Below are 17,361 nucleotides of genomic sequence, written 5' to 3' on the forward strand. Positions count from 1 at the left end.
TAGTATTTCTAAGACCAGGATTTGGATTAGGATTTGAATAAACTTTGTGATTTCTTGTATTTCCGTGAGCCTTGAAGTACTATGATAGCTCTCTTAGAAAAGCAGCCTTTGGCTTATGTTTTATTTTACTTCAGTTACCTTTTAATGAGAATCACCATTATAGGTTTAGACTTGCATTAGGGAACCCATCTATACCCTGTGGGAAGTAAAAGCAAGAGGACTATGGCTTCTTCCAAATCTCACGTGGATATTTAAACTATGATGAGTACTGGGTCACGCCTTATATTTGGCATGTGTTTTGAACTTTTGATAATCAAGTCACACAACAACAATTGCTTAGGCCAGGTAAGACTTTCATGAACCCAGAATAATTGTCAATATTGGATGGGATGTGTGCTTTAGATGTAATTTTGAAGCAAACATTCTTTGCTTAAGAGTTAAGGCTATTTTTACAATCGTGACAGTTGGGATTCACTAAGAAATTGATGAGAGGAATGTTACTTACAGAATAGGCCCCAAGCTTTGTTGAGGTGATGTTGAAAGGGTTCATGGTTCATTTCCACAGGGATCCTTCCTAACCAGGGATCTCTGAGGTTATGGTTACTGCTAGAGGGGCTGAAATAGATGTAGAGAGTTTATTTTCTCCTTAAATCATCTGTGAGTATCAAAATTACTGCTAGTAGCAAAAGCTTGTGTTTACTTCAGTTTCAGATATTGGTTACCTAAGTATTCCGTGTAGGGTGTTAGAAGTGGGGCTAAACCATAAGGAAAAGAGATAACTGAGAGTTCATTTTTCTGCTGCTGAATCTTAAGTGGAGCTCAGAGTATAGCCTTAGAGCAGAAGAAACCATTGATTAATCATATTAACTCTGGTGCAGTTACTCAGTAACTATCTATCTTGAAACTAAAACAAATGCTGTGATTTATGACCAAGATTATGTTTTTAGATGAAAAAGGAGGAATAATTATACTTCTCACTGAATTTTCAATGGCTTCCACAGACATAGAGTTCATATTTTATTTTGATGTAGTTATAATTTCCCTGTTTTTTCCTAAAATTGGGATAACGGGTACAAGTTAGAAGGAGTAGGAGTGTTGACCTTGATCTCTCAAATCCTAAATCTAACACACACCCTACCTTTCTTTCTTTTTCTTTTTTTTTTTTTTTAACCTAAATGCAATAACTGCCCAAACTGCATGAGACTATGTAAAGCAAACACCGCTTGCCTCACTGGTCCCATCTCTTGTCTCACCCTTGCAGCTAAGCAAAATTCAACCAGCAACAGCATTCATCTTCCTATTCTTAATCCTGGTGAAGCTGCATCGCTTTCCACCAGTTAAGAATTTGATCTCTATTTATTTTAAAGTTTTCTGTAATTTTTCCCATTTAAATATTACAAGATAAACTGAATATAGAATCTATTTTTTTTTTTAGAGAAGAGACCAAAACTAAAATTAAATGTAATGCATGTTTCTGAACATGTAATATGCCAGATATATGCACCATTTTCTCACTTTATTTTATTGTTTAGGCAATGAAATAATCAAAATGGAAGATGATTACAGAAGGAATTCTTCAGGAAGTAGAATAAGCAGAATCATAATTAGGTTTTTTTTTTTAGTGATCTTGTCATCTTCATTCTAGTCTCTCTTCAAATGGAAAACAGTGGTGAACAGTCTTTTAGATTCTGCATGAATAAAAGGATGGTCAATGGCTAGGTGGGAGAATAGTTTTGTGGGAAACTGAGGCATTCTAATCATTTGTAGATTTTATGTGTATTTTGCTCTTGGTTTGAGTATTCAGATCCAAATATGTACCATCCTATAAACAGAAACCCATGAACGTCTTTTTTTTCCCCGTTCAGTGGAAAGAAATCCCATTGCGTTCTGTATTCTGAACCTTAAGCTGTATTTGTTAAGTGGTTAGCTTATTTCTAAAGAGAAGTTTGAAATACACCAGAGGAAAGACCACTAATGTATTGGCTGTAATATTACAGGTTGGATTCATGAAGGATGGTAGAATAATAGCTGCAGATTTTCAATGCTATATAAATGGTGGCTGTACAAAAGATGAATCTGAGTTGGTAAGTCCTTCTTCACTGATACTAAGTGCACAGGCTAAACTGGTCACAAAAAGAAAATAATGGCTCTTTGTTCCAATTTATTTCTCTTAAGAATATGCCTGTTCTTGCTAAGTGCAATTCTTGCTTGCATAAAGTAGAAATGCATCTGTTGCCCGGATATTGTTTAGAAAATGCCATCAAGGCAGTGCAATATTTCTTATCAGGTGATATTAGACATTGAAAATTTAGATTTCAGAAAATTTGGGATGTAAAATTAGATCTGTTGAATGAGGACAGAGATGCAAGAGGTTTTATTAGGTACCCTATTATCATAAAATTATTCATTCATTTTCCCCAAGTTGAAAGTTTGCTTTTTTCCCCCTCAGTAATGCTTTTCATGCTATTCTAGTTCCTATGACTTAAATGCAGCTTGTACACATCAGTATAAAAACAGCAGAGAACAGGACACCTAAGTATAGTACTACTCCACCTTAAAGCAGTTGCATCTTGTTAATCTCTTGAGAGTCTTTCACAGGTTTTACCATTTTTTTAAAGGAAATGGAACCATTTAAAGCTCTATAATTTCTTATTACAGGTGATTGAGTATATCGTGCTGAAAGTGGACAATGCATATAATATCCCTAATCTCCGAGTCAGGGGCCATGCCTGCAAGACTAATTTGCCTTCTAATACTGCCTTTCGAGGATTTGGGTTTCCTCAGGCAGGTCTGTTTGTGGAGACCTGTATTGTGGCTGTGGCAACCAAGACTGGACTACCACATGAGAAGGTAAAACAACTAAGAATGCCAAATAAAACATGGAATAAAAAAGAATTCTAGGACCTAGACTTTTGGAAGCTCCTTGTTCTTTAGTCAGTTCTTATAGGGCCAGATCTACCAACTTTACCTGGGCTGAATGGTATATTATCCAAGACCTATTCTTCCGTGGAACAATACTTGATATAGTAGAGGCAACAGTGGGCAAAGCTGGCCCAGAATCTGTTGAAAAATATTTGATGATTGCTATTAGTATGTCTGGCTTCAATCAGAATAGCGTAATTTCTTGCATTGTGTGACCAGTTTCTTACCAATTTGCATACATTCAGCTATCGCCTGAATCTCAGCTTGTCAGAACTTCATTCTATCGTCTATCGCCCGTCTAGTTAGCTGGAACGTGTCAGCTCAGTCAGCGGGTTGAATTGCCACTTCTCCCTACCGCCCCCTGGAGAAGCAGTTTACCAACATTTTTCTCCAGTCTGTGAGATTTACCTTTTCCTCATATGTTGCTCAGCCTGGTGCAACCTTTTACTTCTTCACATGTACTTGTGTAACAAAACTGTGGTTCATAAACAACTTTCCTTTCCTAGGATGCTAACCATCATGTCTTTTCCTTATTTCTTTGGATCTCTTCCCAGTCCCATTTGCTTTATGTCCTTTATCACATTCCAGGAGAGGATTCAGGCGTAACTTTAAAGACCAAACAGTTTTTTAACCTTAACTTCTGCTCTCACTTACCCATCTGCTTATCTCCCAGCCCACACTTGTTCCACACTTTTGATTAATTTCCTCATGTCAACTTAGAGCAGCTCTAGACAAGGCATAATGATTTTCTTATGTGCCGTGAAGTTTCTCTCCCCACTCTTAAATGTCTTCCTGAGATTTACTAGGCATCCATTTACTAGGTGATTAACTCTCGTTCATCACCACTGACCTTTTCACCTAGCTCCATGTTGTTCTGCCATTCTTGTCTAGTCTTATTTACAACCTGAATTTACCAGCTGTGTTTGCCTTGAGTAGTCTTGTCATGTGAACAATCCCATTGGCACCACTGAAATTCACTGACATTTTACCCGATTGAAGAGATCAGAACACTTAGGTAGTGATTTCCTTACAGAAACTGATATAATATTACATTCAAGGTTGTTAAATATTAATTATATTACTATATCGTTATAGGATATGCCACTATGTAATATGTAACGTGTCGTTACATTATAAAGCCATGTTTATTTTCAGCACTTTATAAATTTGTTTGCTATGTAGGTTAGGGAAATAAACATGTACAGAGGAGTTAACCGGACAGCCTTCAAAGAAGAATTTGATGCAGAGAATCTGTGGAAATGTTGGAAGGAATGTTTGGATAAGTCTGACTACCACAGCCGGAACGCAAAGGTGGAAGAGTTTAACAGGAAGAATTACTGGAAAAAGAAAGGGATTGCCATCATTCCCATGAAATTTTCTGTTGGATTTAATGCAACCTATTTTCATCAGGTAGCTCTTTCAAAATGGTGTTTTTATTGTCTAATATCTCTGTATTTCTCCACAGAGAAGTGTAGTCTTGACAAGCAGGCATGAAAGAGGAAGAGAAAATAATTCTTACTTGCTAGAGTGACACAAAGTGTCATCCACTGAGGTATACTCACTTTCAGAAAGAATATCACTGTACCCAGCTGACCTCTTCAGAAATGTTAGCTCCATATAAGACTATCACTGCACAGAACCTGGGTCTCAGATTCCCAGCTTGCCATACTCACCCAGCAAAAAGTTAAATAACACAGTGTCAAAATGGGAAACTGTCAAATGGGAAAATTTTACATGTGTGTATTTTTCTGGTGGTGATACTGGTGTGTTGTTTTTTGGTTTGGTTTTGTGTGTCTGTGGTTTTGTTTTGTTGCAGTGCATGAAAAAGTAAATGCAGGTTGTTCATATTTCTGCTGTTTGCTGCATCTCATGATTGTTTCTGGACAGACTTGTAGATTAAGTGTTTAAAGAGGGATGCATATATTTCTTTCAATAACGTTCTCGTGGTAAACACCGAGCCTAGAGATCACAGTTCATTTGATACAAAAGATCGATAAAAGGCATAAATAACAATCACGGTTCACCAAGCCATTCAAAGTAAAGGTCAGGCGTTGTGCTGATTTAAGGTCTAGATTTAAATCATAGAGAATAGGTTTATTGTTTGCTGTGGTCTCTGTCACTGAGACTGACTGACATTAGCAAAATGTTACCTGATGGCAAATGTCACAAGTTGACACCACAGAGATCACGACCATTATTTCTCAGTGTAAAATTAATAACATGAAGAAAAAAAATTTTTTTTGAGGCACTGTATTTCATGACACCTCTCAGGCTCCACTGTTTGCTCTCTAACTGCTGGGAGCTGTTTGCGTGCTGCAGAACGCAATTGTGCAGAATTTCTCTTTCCTATCCAATTATTCCTTCATAGGAGTGAGTGGCTTGTGTGATATCTTTCATCACTACTCCTTTGAATGTTCTTTGTTTCTGTGGATCTGGGGCTGCACATACAGCTAGAGCCAGTATATTTCTGTTCTCAGTTTCACAAGAAAACAGAGATGATTTTCTGTAATATCAACTGATTACTGCGATCCCTACATAACTCCTATTAGTAACCGCTAGCTCATTTAGAATCCACTCTGCTCTTGAGTGGTGAAATTTATTGTCAGACTGCTGGAGAATTTATCCTTGTTTTTGGTAATAGATTGATTCTTGTGAAATAAACCTTTCTTTGTCTTGTTTCTCCCTCTTATGCACCTTCTTGTTTCAGTGCAGTAAAAGAATCACCGCGCTTCCCTATCTTTTCTTTAGGCTGGTGCTCTTGTCCATATCTACTTAGATGGGTCTGTACTAGTCACTCATGGTGGCATTGAACTTGGACAAGGAATTCACACTAAGATGTTACAGGTGAGTAGGAGTTACCATCTGAGAGTAAATGCAACAGGATAACTGAGCCAAAAAGATGAATGACACTCAGATGTGCAACAAATTCTCTATCAGTAAGAAAGCCAGGTTTAACTATGAGTTGTTGCTTCGGATTTACTGATGAAAACAGATCTTGGGAAAAAGTATGAGTTATAATCAATGTAGTCTTTCAAGGTGAGGATAGTAGCTGAACATCTTTGTGATATTCCTCACTGATGGCAGGATGGGTAAGGCACAGAGAACATGCAAAAAGGATTCAACAGTTTTTTTGCAGAAGGAGATAAACTGCTGAGAAATTGTAACTTCGTACCCGATGGTAGCATCAGTCCATTTTTATGCATTCTGGTGCAAACAGTGATACACAAAACCATGTGCTAAATAGGTACTTTTGGAGCGAAAGTGAGACCATTCCTTCAGAATAAGCTGAATGATATCAAAATGTTAGAATGCTGAAAAACACCGAAGTGTGAAAACAAACTAAGAAAGCTGTTTGAAATGAAATAGAGAGGAAAATATAAAAATAAGATCTGAAAATCCACGAGGATTAATGATTTATTGTTAAATCTTGGTTGAAATATTTCTGTATATAACCAAAACCTGATTAAATAGAGCAATTAATTAATGGCAAAACATATGGTATTGCATTTTATTGTTTTATTCTATTTTCTAGTGTCTGAATTAATTAATTAATTATTTGTATTACAGAATAATTGTCAAGAAAGACTTCAGCACTGTCCTACTTACTGCATTACTGTTGAATTAGGTCATTTCTCTGTGTGCATATACAGAGAGACATGAATGACAATGCCTTATTTTTCCTGATTTGAGATTGTCTCTTCAAGTGGGACTGGATATCCTTTTAATTTTATTACAGATTGCCAGTCGTGAACTGAAGATACCACTGTCATATATACACTTCTGTGAAACAAGCTCAACAACCGTACCTAATGGCAAATACACAGCAGGATCAGTTGGGACAGAAATCAATGCAAGAGCAGTACAGGTTAGGCTTATTACTATTTCTTCACATGATCATCCATTCTGTTAAATAATGAATTCCCTTTTGACAATGCATAACGTCATCTTTATTTTTGAGCAGCTTTCAAAAAGCATCAGTTCTTTAATCTCAAAGATTCTGTTACTAGTTTAATTTATATGCACAGTTTAAAGTAAGACAAATCATAGAACAATGTTAAAAAGAGTAGCTTTAAAGCTTTACTGTATCAGATATACAAGCTTGGTTTTTTCTCAGGTCTAAGCTAGAGAAAATTATGGATTTTCAATTTATTCTGAACACGTGAACAAAATTTAAAGGAAAACTTAGCATAAAAATACACATTAGGCACTTTTTAACCAGTCAAACTGAATCACTCTTATCCACTTAGATACTTTGGGATCAATTCTGCTTTCATTTATTTCAAAAGAAATCATTCACACTGGTAGATCTAGTAAATCAAGACAGAAAGGGAATCAGGTCCTCCGTCTTCTCTTTGTTTATGGTTTCAACAGCTGCCTAGTGTGTGAACAAGTGCTGCTTTGTAGCTGGCTGTTAGCAGAGGAAAGAAGTTTAACTAAATGAAGAGCATTCTGAACTACAGAATGAATATGCTAACATAAACCAGCCTTTCTTTGAGCAGTTACCAAGTGTGAGTAAAACAAAACGTGTTGAAGGAGCATTTAACAAACTAACTTCACCAAGAAAGTGCTTGTATTTCTTTGAAAACACCGGATAGATTTGGTTTTGTGGTGCTTAACTTCTTCTCTAGGATGCTTGTCAAATCCTTTGGAAGCGTCTGGACCCTATCCGAAGAAAGAATCCTAAAGGCAAATGGGAAGACTGGGTAAGCATCTCTCTTTGTTTTTTGCTATTGAATTATGATGAAACCATGGGTACAGTGTGACACCTGCCATTGTTCTGGAGGGAGAAAGGAGCCTGTCTGCAAAGCAAACCAGAAGAGAGAAAAGAAACTGTAGAAATGCAAGTGGTGTAACGCAATGCCCTAGTAAATCTGGCCAGCTTTAGATTGTCTTTTGCAATGTGTCCCTTCCTAAAGACCTGTTCAGGGCACATGGAAATGTAAAGCTTTTAGTTAGGCTTCCATTTTCTTTAAATGATTTTTTAAAGTTTCATTTTTTTTTCTTTAAATATGATAAAGAATATCAGAAAGATTTTTAAAATTTTCTAATAATAAGTATGCCTTTTGCAGATCAGTGAAGCTCACAAGAAGAGCATCAGCCTTTCAGCTACTGGTTATTTCAAGTAAGGAAAGCTGTTAGTTTTTTAATCTCTTGTCATCAGAAATGCCATTTTGGCAGTATATTACAGACAGGATAAAACTGTCCCCACTCAGCCTTCTCAAGGCCATATCCAATGCAGCACACAAACCATGAGGAGGTTGCCTGGATCAAACTGCATTGTTTACACAATAGGAAGTCATCTTTTCGACCTTGGCTAGCTATCCAGCGGTATAAAAGATTAGAATGTGGGTGCACAGGGTCTTCTTCAAGGCCAACTACAGTAGAATACAGGAAACCCACAAGGATTTGACTTGATAATCATCACGATTGCAACCTTTTTATTCTCCCAAAGTATTCAGTGCAACAGATATTTATCAGTGGTACAATACCCCGGATTGTCTTTGACTATGAGGATCCTATGAAAATAGTTCATTTAGGGAGTTTAGTTCTCATGTGAAATGGTTCCCATAGTGACCTCAACAAGCATTATTCATGAGAATGAAGATAGTGGAAGGAGGGTGTCTTGATCAAATTCGTATTATCAGAGGGATGTTTTTGTTTCCCCTAGAGGTTATGTGACAAACATGGACTGGGAAACAAAGAAAGGCCATGCATTCCCATATTTTCTCTATGGAGCTGCCTGTTCTGAAGTAGAAATTGACTGCCTTACAGGAGCACACAAGGTAATGGCCACTATCATTACGTTCACATGACTTTTTTTTTTTTCTCTTGCTCTTTTGACTAAGAATAGAGAAACAGCGCGACAATAAATGGCTACAGAATCCTTTATAATTTGTTCACCCTGTTCTTTGATAAAATCTGTTGTTGAGCAGAAGAATAAGAAAGTATAGGAGAACAGCATAAAATAAAGAAGATCTAATGTTTCTATTGTCTATGATGGCTTTGAAATTCAATTAAACCCTGTGGACATCTTCCTACAAGTTAGCTTTTCAGTAGCACAAGTCCAGATCATTAGTTAGAGCCCATTTTTAACAGAGCTACATTTAAAACAGGAGAAGTCACTATCACATAACGTGACCTGTTGCAGTGAGGATTTAGTCTATGGACAACTTTCTGCAAGTTTGCATGGAGCCCCAATCCAATGTCTTCATGGCTGCTGGGGAATCACATTTGTCTACAGTAACTCATCTATGTAGTACCCCGTGTGGAGCTAAGACACCAAAGTCACTGGAATCTCTGAACCTGGTCAAACTATGCAAGCTAGGATTTAGAAGGGAAAGCCACTGGTCTTCACGTAAGAAAGCACAGTAGACATTCTTCTCTGTCCCCTTCTCTACGTAAGAAACTTCCTTGCACGTGTCAATTATTCCACACTCACTGCAAAGCATGGAAAATGGTTAAATGTCACTTCAAGCAATTAAGTTTCTGTCAGAGAGCAAGCAACAAATTTGTTCTTGAATTCATTATCATCTTGTTATGCATTGGATGTGCACATTACATTACAAGTTTCAGACGGTCATCAAAAATGAATCATATGGATGAGCTCTCCATCAGCAGAGCCTGTCTCAAGTAGCTCTCATGTATGAGAGTAAATTTGTAATACTTGTCATTACATATCTATAATGAGTGAGACTATATACTGCTTAGCATCCCTTCGTTGTTGTGTATTTTAAGTATAACTTTATAACACCTTTTATTTGTTCAACAGAACATTAGGACAGACATTGTGATGGATGCCTCTTTTAGCATAAATCCAGCTATAGATATAGGACAGGTATGTACTTTTGCATTTTTGCTTTTTATCAAATATTAGTGCACATCCCTCTCCATATCTAAAAGATTGCTACCACTGGTCATCTTAATATCCACCAAAGCCTAAGACATGCTATGCATTAGTGATCAAGGGGGCTGGACTAATTAGATGTACTGTTTGTTTTTATTTGCAGCTATGAAAAATACTAGGTTAAGTTTTCTATATCTTATTTATCATTTGAGAAGCGTTGAGAGAAGGAGAACCATCAGACCTCATTTGGAAATGTGTGGTAGGATTAGCACCCTGAACCAACGTGTGACTTTTTTCTGATCAATTTACTCTACCCAAGAATTACTGAGAGGGCTAAATCTCAGCCACCTGCAGGGTAATGCTGAGTTCAACTTCATGGAAAAAGTTGTGAACATGGAACAGACCTTTCTTGAAAGGTCCCATATCTGTAGCCTTATATTTTGGATTCAACTATCTACACCTGCAGATAAACTGATTAACAAAATATAAACGGAATAACAAAAGCAGCAACACTAACAGTTTATAAATAAGGAAGTAGTGGTGAACTCAGAAATGTACCAAATAGTTGTCATTTCTTTGCAGAATCAAAGAAAACACTCCTAAGAACCTGACTTAAATTTAAAAAACCTTTCTTATCCTGTTCATTTATCCTATTACAGGCTCATCCTTATGTACGTGATCTTTGTCTAAATGATTACGCTCATTCTGCACATTCAAGGATTATCAAATAGATCATTCTTTCTTAGCAGTTCTGTGCTATGTTCATCTTGCACCAGTGTTTGTATCAAGTACTGTGGTAGCCCAGAGGTCTCCCCAGCAGATGTTCTCTCCTACTTTAGGTTGGCTTTCTCTGTGGCTTTCTCTTCATATCCAATTTATCAGCTATTTGTGTCTGACAGATTGTTTCTCTATAATGAATTCCTTAGGTATCCACAAATCTTTAAAAGAAAATGACAGGCTGGGCAGACTATTTATGTCATAGACCCTGGGCAAAAATATCCTCATGGCATTTCTGTGAACAATAAGCTTTAAGTCAATAGATTTCACTCAACTCAGTTTTGCCAAAGCAAATCAGAGGTAACTGCACTATTTACAGTGAATTTAGCCAGGAATAAGGAAGAGTAGAACTTGAGCCAATGAAAATATTTGTGTAAGTCAGATGAGGACACACAGGTTCTATTTCAGTCTATGCTGGCTAACTTCAGTCTATGCTGGCTAACTCCTTATTTTGGAAGGAAAGATTCCAGTTTATGTGTAATCTCAAAAGGTCTAATTCTATGTGTGTTTTTGTCTTTTCAAAATGCCTGAATGAGTTGTACTTGTTTAACTTTTTTTTCTTTGTTCAGATTGAAGGGGCCTTCATTCAGGGGGTTGGTCTTTACACATTAGAAGAAATCTACTTTTCCCCAGAAGGAGAGCAGCTCACTCTTGGCCCAGATACATACAAGATCCCTGCTGTTTGTGACATTCCTGAGCAATTCCATGTCTACTTAGTACCAAATTCATGCAACTCAATTGCTATCTATTCTTCCAAGGTAAGTACACCAAACCCACTGTTTGCAAGCAAACCAGGTGATTCTGCTGCAAAACCTTAAGTGGCTGTATAGTATGGTAGATGCTTTTTTTTCCCCAAAGTAATTCCAGTTTCAGGTACAGTGCTTAAAGATTACATGTATCTAAATGATGAAGCACTGTTGTTCTCAGCTTTTTTTATTCATTTTCCTCCTATGATTTATCGGTATTACTGTAGCAGTTAGACACCCTAATCAAGGTTGAAACCTTTTTTTGTTCCTTGTTGTTGTGCAATGCATTGAAAGCAAAATAATCCATCCTGAAGAATTTCAAGTGCCCATTTAAAGTCCTAAAAGAAAGGATGGAAGAAGGAAATACTGTGATCCTTTTTAAAAGTAGAAGAAGTCACGAGATGAGAGGTTAAATGACTTTCTAGAATCTTACAGAAAATCTATCACACATGTGGGAATAGAGCCTAATTCTTCCATTAGCCATTGCAGAGCACCAGCCTTTGTGTTTTAAGGGAATATTATCCTCTGAGGAAGCGCACCCAGTTTGTAGCCTCAAAACAAAAGCAAAACAAAACCACTTCAAAATAAAAGGGGAAATTGGAGGAGTGCGTAGGCCTCTGGCTACTGAAAGACAGGAGTGCCCACTGTTACAGCCTTTAATCTAGAGGAGATATGACAAAGGAATAGGAATTTCCAGAAGAAAGTCCACTCCAGATGCTTATATTCTGACCTGGTGTAAACGGGTAAACAAACTCTTCCACATGAAGAAAATAGATAGAGACAAAGGACAGAATATCAGGCATATATGCCACAGACTTTGTCTGTGTGGGAGGAGCTAAAGAGGGCTTTATTCCTCAGTATGACCACTTGCATATAGAACATGTAGTTTATGTGAGCAGTCATAAGTTATTTCATGGCTTTATAATGCGACAACTGAAGTCACTCCATAAAGCTTTTCTGATAGTACAGCTATACTGTAGGTTTTAAAATGGCTCTCACTAGCCAAATCCTGGACCTCGATGTCTTTCTAAACTGAAAGCTCTCAGAGATATGAGTAAAGCTGCTGAATTCCTATATGCTGGACTTCACCAAATACTAAGCTAGTGCGAGTCAGTGTAGTTTGGATAACTACAGTGAATATATGATGATTCAACTCTGCTGCTAGTTTTTAAGCGAGTCTCTCCAGCTGTCTCTCTCCTCTACCAGGGCATGGGTGAGGCTGGATTCTTCCTGGGCAGTTCAGTGTTTTTTGCAATACGTGATGCAGTGGCTGCTGCACGGAAAGAAAGAGGACTACCCCTGGACTTCACGCTGATCAGCCCCTTGACCGCTGAGCGGATTCGTATGGCCTGTGATGATATCTTTACTAAGATGGTAACAGTATTTTCATTCCTTTTGTGAGCTAGCTACCTCCTTGATACTCCTCTTTAACCTGGATAGACACGGTGCACATAGTCTGATCAGTGCCAGAGCCACATGTCCATTCTTCAGCATGCCACAATTAGCAGAGCTATGCATTTTATTTCATCAGTGGCACTTTTCTCAGCTGTAATATGAATGGATGGCCAGAGTTAGCAACACTCCAAAACTCTGAGGTATCTGTCCCTTTCCCTCAGAAGTTATAACTCCAGTGTAATTAATCTAAGGGTCCTTTAAAATACATTTGAGATTATGGTCTGAGTGCGGTCTTTAGTGCCACTTAATTTGCATCTCTATGAGGAAATATGACTATGTCTAGACACAGAGTAGGTGTGCTTCACCACTTGTTCAAAGCTCCCAATCTATGCTAGCTCCACTCTGAGCCCTGTACCCCAGTTTCCTACTTTTCTTCCTTAAAAAACAGGAAGATGGAAATATGGGCTGATATGCATCCGGGTCTTGTAATAACATGGCGTTAGAATATAGACTAGTTGCACAAGAGCACTCCCAAATACAACATTTGAGTACTAGCTATGGTTTCATGCAAGCAACACCAGTGACAGTGGCATACACAGAATCTGAGGGTGCAAATTTAAAGTGTTCACTGCAGAGGCCTAAACTGTCTACGTCCCTGTTGCATCATATAAGCTCATTCTCTGTGTCATGATCTAGTAAGTATTCCTGGAGCTACTTCAGTGAGTGTATCCTTGGTTTTTATAAAAAGGCTGAGGCTAGCAATGGCTCTTCCATTGTACAATGCATTCCCAGCTAAGTTTACAAGTGCCATCAGCCCTGACATTCAGGTCATGCTACCTCTTTTTTGTTTTCTGGAATAAAGCAGACACCGAGATTATGGGACCTAGCTTGGACAATGGATTTTAAACACTCCAAACTTACTGCATGCTTTCAGTAAACATGCAAAAGACCTATTTTCTGCCTATCTCAGATACTGTAATTTCTTGTAGATTTGATGTCTAGGTTTGAGAACTATACAGCTTCCCAGTCTGCAACTGCAACATAAAGCCAGCTCTGGCTGTTTTTGACATACTCTCATCTTCTAATATTTTCTCAAATGGAGCAGGCAACCAAAAGGATTGACTGCGTACTTCTATCAAAATTTCCACCAGTCACTGAAATTACTTGGATAGCCATCTATGCTCTCTGCTTTCTTTCCAGAGTAGGACCTTTAATCCACTCTTCTTGCATCTTGCCCTTCTCTCACTAAGAGTTGGCAGAACAGAGCAGTAGCTGTTGGAGGGTGGTGCTTTTTGTGAGACTGAGGCAGGAGCCAACTTAAATCCCTGTCTGTCCAAGCCAATGATGATCACACACAAAAAATTTCTTCACAGAGGAGAAGAGGGGGATGACCACATTGTTTTCTGACTTACTGGTTTTAGGCCACTTCAGCAGGTTTTCCATGTGTTGCGTAATAGGTTGTCACTCACCCCAAATTTCTGTTTATTTATCAGTTGAAGGAAAAAAAAAAGGAATTAAAAAAAAAAAAAAGAAAGGAATAAAGCATGGGAACAATGATCAGGTAGATTAATAGCAAAGGTTTTGCAGCCATTATCACCACAGCCCGTGTTCGGCTGTGGTGACGAATATTTTGCAGGCAGGAAAATAGGGAGTTACCAGGCCAAAATGTACCAAGATACTTTAATTTAGCATTCAACTTAAATTACTACCCTGCTGAGAACAAGAGCTGCTGTGTTTTGACCCAAGTTTTCTTTTGGTAGATCTGAGGAGCCAGAAGTCCTTAGTCTGTGCAGAACATCAGGGACACATTTTTGGTATAGAATCTAAACAGGGCTGCTTTCAGATCTTCTCTGGGTATCTGCACATCTTCTGGTATTCCAGAAATCACAGGCTGTTTCCAATACAGGTTTCAAGTTAAAAAAAAAGGAGGTACCACACACTAAGACAATATTTCACTTTTGGAAGTCTAATCAAAAGCCCCACAAAGCTGGGTTTGAACAACTGTGTTCTAACGTAGGCTGCAAATTTCTCTATGAGAAGGGACAGAAGTTGGCTGAGGCAAACCGGCAGGCTGTTGTCTCTTCCAATGGCAGCCAGCTGGAGACATTCTGACTTCATCCTCACTAGAGGTTGGGACTCTGAATTCCACATCCATTCACATCTGCTTCCTTCTGCGCACAGTACCCAGTGATCAAGTATTTCACATTGATAGAATTTCTAATATTAATAGAAATCATAACCACAATCAAGAACCTTTGTCTTCTAGGTGTTGTGCATACATTTGTTAACTGCTTAGAGTTTAAATGAAGGTGACCTTTCTATCCTGTCATCAGGAGTTGATGTTCTATGTCTGCCCTCCAAAATTTAGGATGTCCTTGCAGACTTCATGGCCTCTGGAACTTAATGCAGTTCCATTAAACCATGTTGCACAACTGAACTTCATATATCAGTTCCTCCTATGAGTAACCTGAAATGTTCAGGCAATGAGCTCACCTGTGCTATAGAGATACATCCTTAATTAATTGTTCATAGTTGACTAGAGGCAAGTTGGTTGATTTCACAAATCTTTATTATGTGAAAAAGTATGGATTTGTTCATGCAATTGCATTGAAATGGCTGAAAAGGAACATGCATTTGTGAATTACGTAAGGTTTTCTTTCCACTTAGCAAAATTATCTTTTCTTTACACTCTTTCAGATTCCAAAAGATAAACCTGGAACCTATAAGCCGTGGGCCATTGATATATCCTAAGTATGGAATAACCAGGTGATACCTTCAGCAATTTACTGACTGAAAGAAATCATTCCTGCAAGAAAGAAGCACAACTGTAATACATGCATACACATGTAGTTGTAGAACAAGGTATAAGTACCAGCCCTAATGTACTGCCAAATATGACACCTCTCATTTTGAAAAGTATATTTCTTTATAAACTGAGTTGTTCTCCATGCTGTACTGGAATAATTCTGGAGTTACTCCATGAACTTTGAAGAATTTGCATGCAATTTTGAAAATATCTGTAATAAATCGTAGTTAGATACTGTACAAGTTAGTGATGGACATGCATCAGTACTGTAGTAGAACCAAGATTCTAAGAGTACATAGTGCCAAATATTTTCTAGGCAATGATACTTACCATGGTAACCACAGTAACAGTCCAGTATAGTTTTTTACTTCCTGGCAGCCCATCTCAGTTCTACTGCATACCCATTAGCTCTCTCTGAACCACTACTGACTTTGACCTCTCAGAGCTGGAATAAAACCACTGCCATTTGCCACATTGTCAGCATTCACTCCGCCTCTCCTTTGCCTTTTCCAGTTTTGCTCCCTCTTTCCACTGAAAAGGTGAAGTAGGTCACAGCCGATGCATTCATCTGTAGGTGAGCAGAGAGCGTGAGGTACAGGAGATGTTCTATTTCAGATAAAAGGACTGAACTCTTACTAATTCAAAAATATTTGGTTTTGAAATGGGGTCAGTCTTTGCAATGACAAGTAGATATTGAGTAGCAGACGTGCAGCAGGTGACTGAGCTGAAAGAGATGGAGAGGAGCAGGGCTAAGAGGGAACAATTGGCAATAGAGAAGTTTGTCATTAAAACCAGGTGTGTCAGCTCACTGTTTAAGTCAGCTGTGCCAAACATTATGAACACTGTGACAGACATGCTAGAAAGGAGGTTTTAAAGTGACGTAGTGACAGCTCTATGAATCTTGATGGAGTACGTCCTCAGGAGGAGAGGAGACTGAAAAGCAAGTTCAAAGGTGCTTCAGAGAAAACAAAGAAAATGTCTGGGCTAAATAGAGCCAGTACAAATATCCATACAAATGAATCTTCAGCTTTCACCTTTGATATTTCAAATAATGAAAGTAACAGTAGGAACACATTTAACAATGTCATTGTTTGCCAAAACACTTGCAAAAGCTCAAGTTTTATTTCATATCCTGCTCTCAGTTACATAAACACATCTAAGCTTATTTCATTTATTTTAATGGTGAGTCTGTAGGTTTAAATTAGTTAATATAGAAGAGAGAGTGATCTGCACGCAGCATCAAATAGATCGTTTTATCTACATCTGTAGCAGCACAAGAAGATTATATGCCTTTACAAATAAATTAATATTCCAGGTAATGAGAAACTTGATAGCTTATTTTGGACAAGTTCTCCTTTTAATTTTGTTTTCCTTTTATCTTCCTCTGGATAAGTTGTGAGGCACTGCAGCTAATGAGTAAAGCTCAGCTGGCAATATGCTTTGCAGTTTCATAGTCTGAGACTTTTATTAATTCCTGCAGTCAGTTCCTTAATACGTCTGCGTTCTTTTCCTTAAAATGAGATCTTCATAGTCCATGATTTATCTTTTTGGCTTTTAGTTGTGATTTAGACAAACACTCTCATTTTAGAATGAGTATCAAACCAATCTCTGCCTTGGGTTTAATATGAATGAGAAGTACTTGCAAACTCTACGTCTGAATGCGATCTCACTTGGGGTACTTTTGGATGATGTATTTTCTAGATTTCATTGGGCTGTTAACTGGAGTTTTCTTAAATATGTCTTCAGTAAAAGCATTCTTGTAGGGCACTGTCCTGCTATTTGTGATGCTGATCCATAACCAGTACTGTTTCAAGAAAAAACAACAACAAAAACAAAAACAGCAATGAAAACAGTGTGAGAAATGAAATCTG

General features: G+C 37.9%; 1 protein-coding gene across 4 annotated transcripts in view; it reads left to right on the forward strand.

Moving 5' to 3' along the window:
* Window positions 1-15,961, forward strand: part of AOX2 (aldehyde oxidase 2) — a 42,714-nt gene extending 26,753 nt beyond the window's left edge. The window contains 12 exon segments of one of the 4 annotated variants that reach the window (NM_001039601.1): window positions 1,998-2,084; window positions 2,659-2,850; window positions 4,105-4,332; window positions 5,671-5,766; window positions 6,659-6,787; window positions 7,551-7,625; window positions 7,992-8,044; window positions 8,591-8,705; window positions 9,692-9,757; window positions 11,113-11,301; window positions 12,496-12,663; window positions 15,382-15,961. In NM_001039601.1, coding sequence (NP_001034690.1) covers window positions 1,998-2,084; window positions 2,659-2,850; window positions 4,105-4,332; window positions 5,671-5,766; window positions 6,659-6,787; window positions 7,551-7,625; window positions 7,992-8,044; window positions 8,591-8,705; window positions 9,692-9,757; window positions 11,113-11,301; window positions 12,496-12,663; window positions 15,382-15,435 — 1,452 coding nt within the window. In that variant the 3' untranslated portion in view covers window positions 15,436-15,961. 4 annotated transcript variants of the gene reach the window in all.
* Window positions 15,962-17,361: the final 1,400 nt, after the last annotated feature.

Source organism: Gallus gallus, chromosome 7, assembly GCF_016699485.2.
Source record: "Gallus gallus isolate bGalGal1 chromosome 7, bGalGal1.mat.broiler.GRCg7b, whole genome shotgun sequence".
NCBI lineage: Eukaryota > Metazoa > Chordata > Aves > Galliformes > Phasianidae > Gallus > Gallus gallus.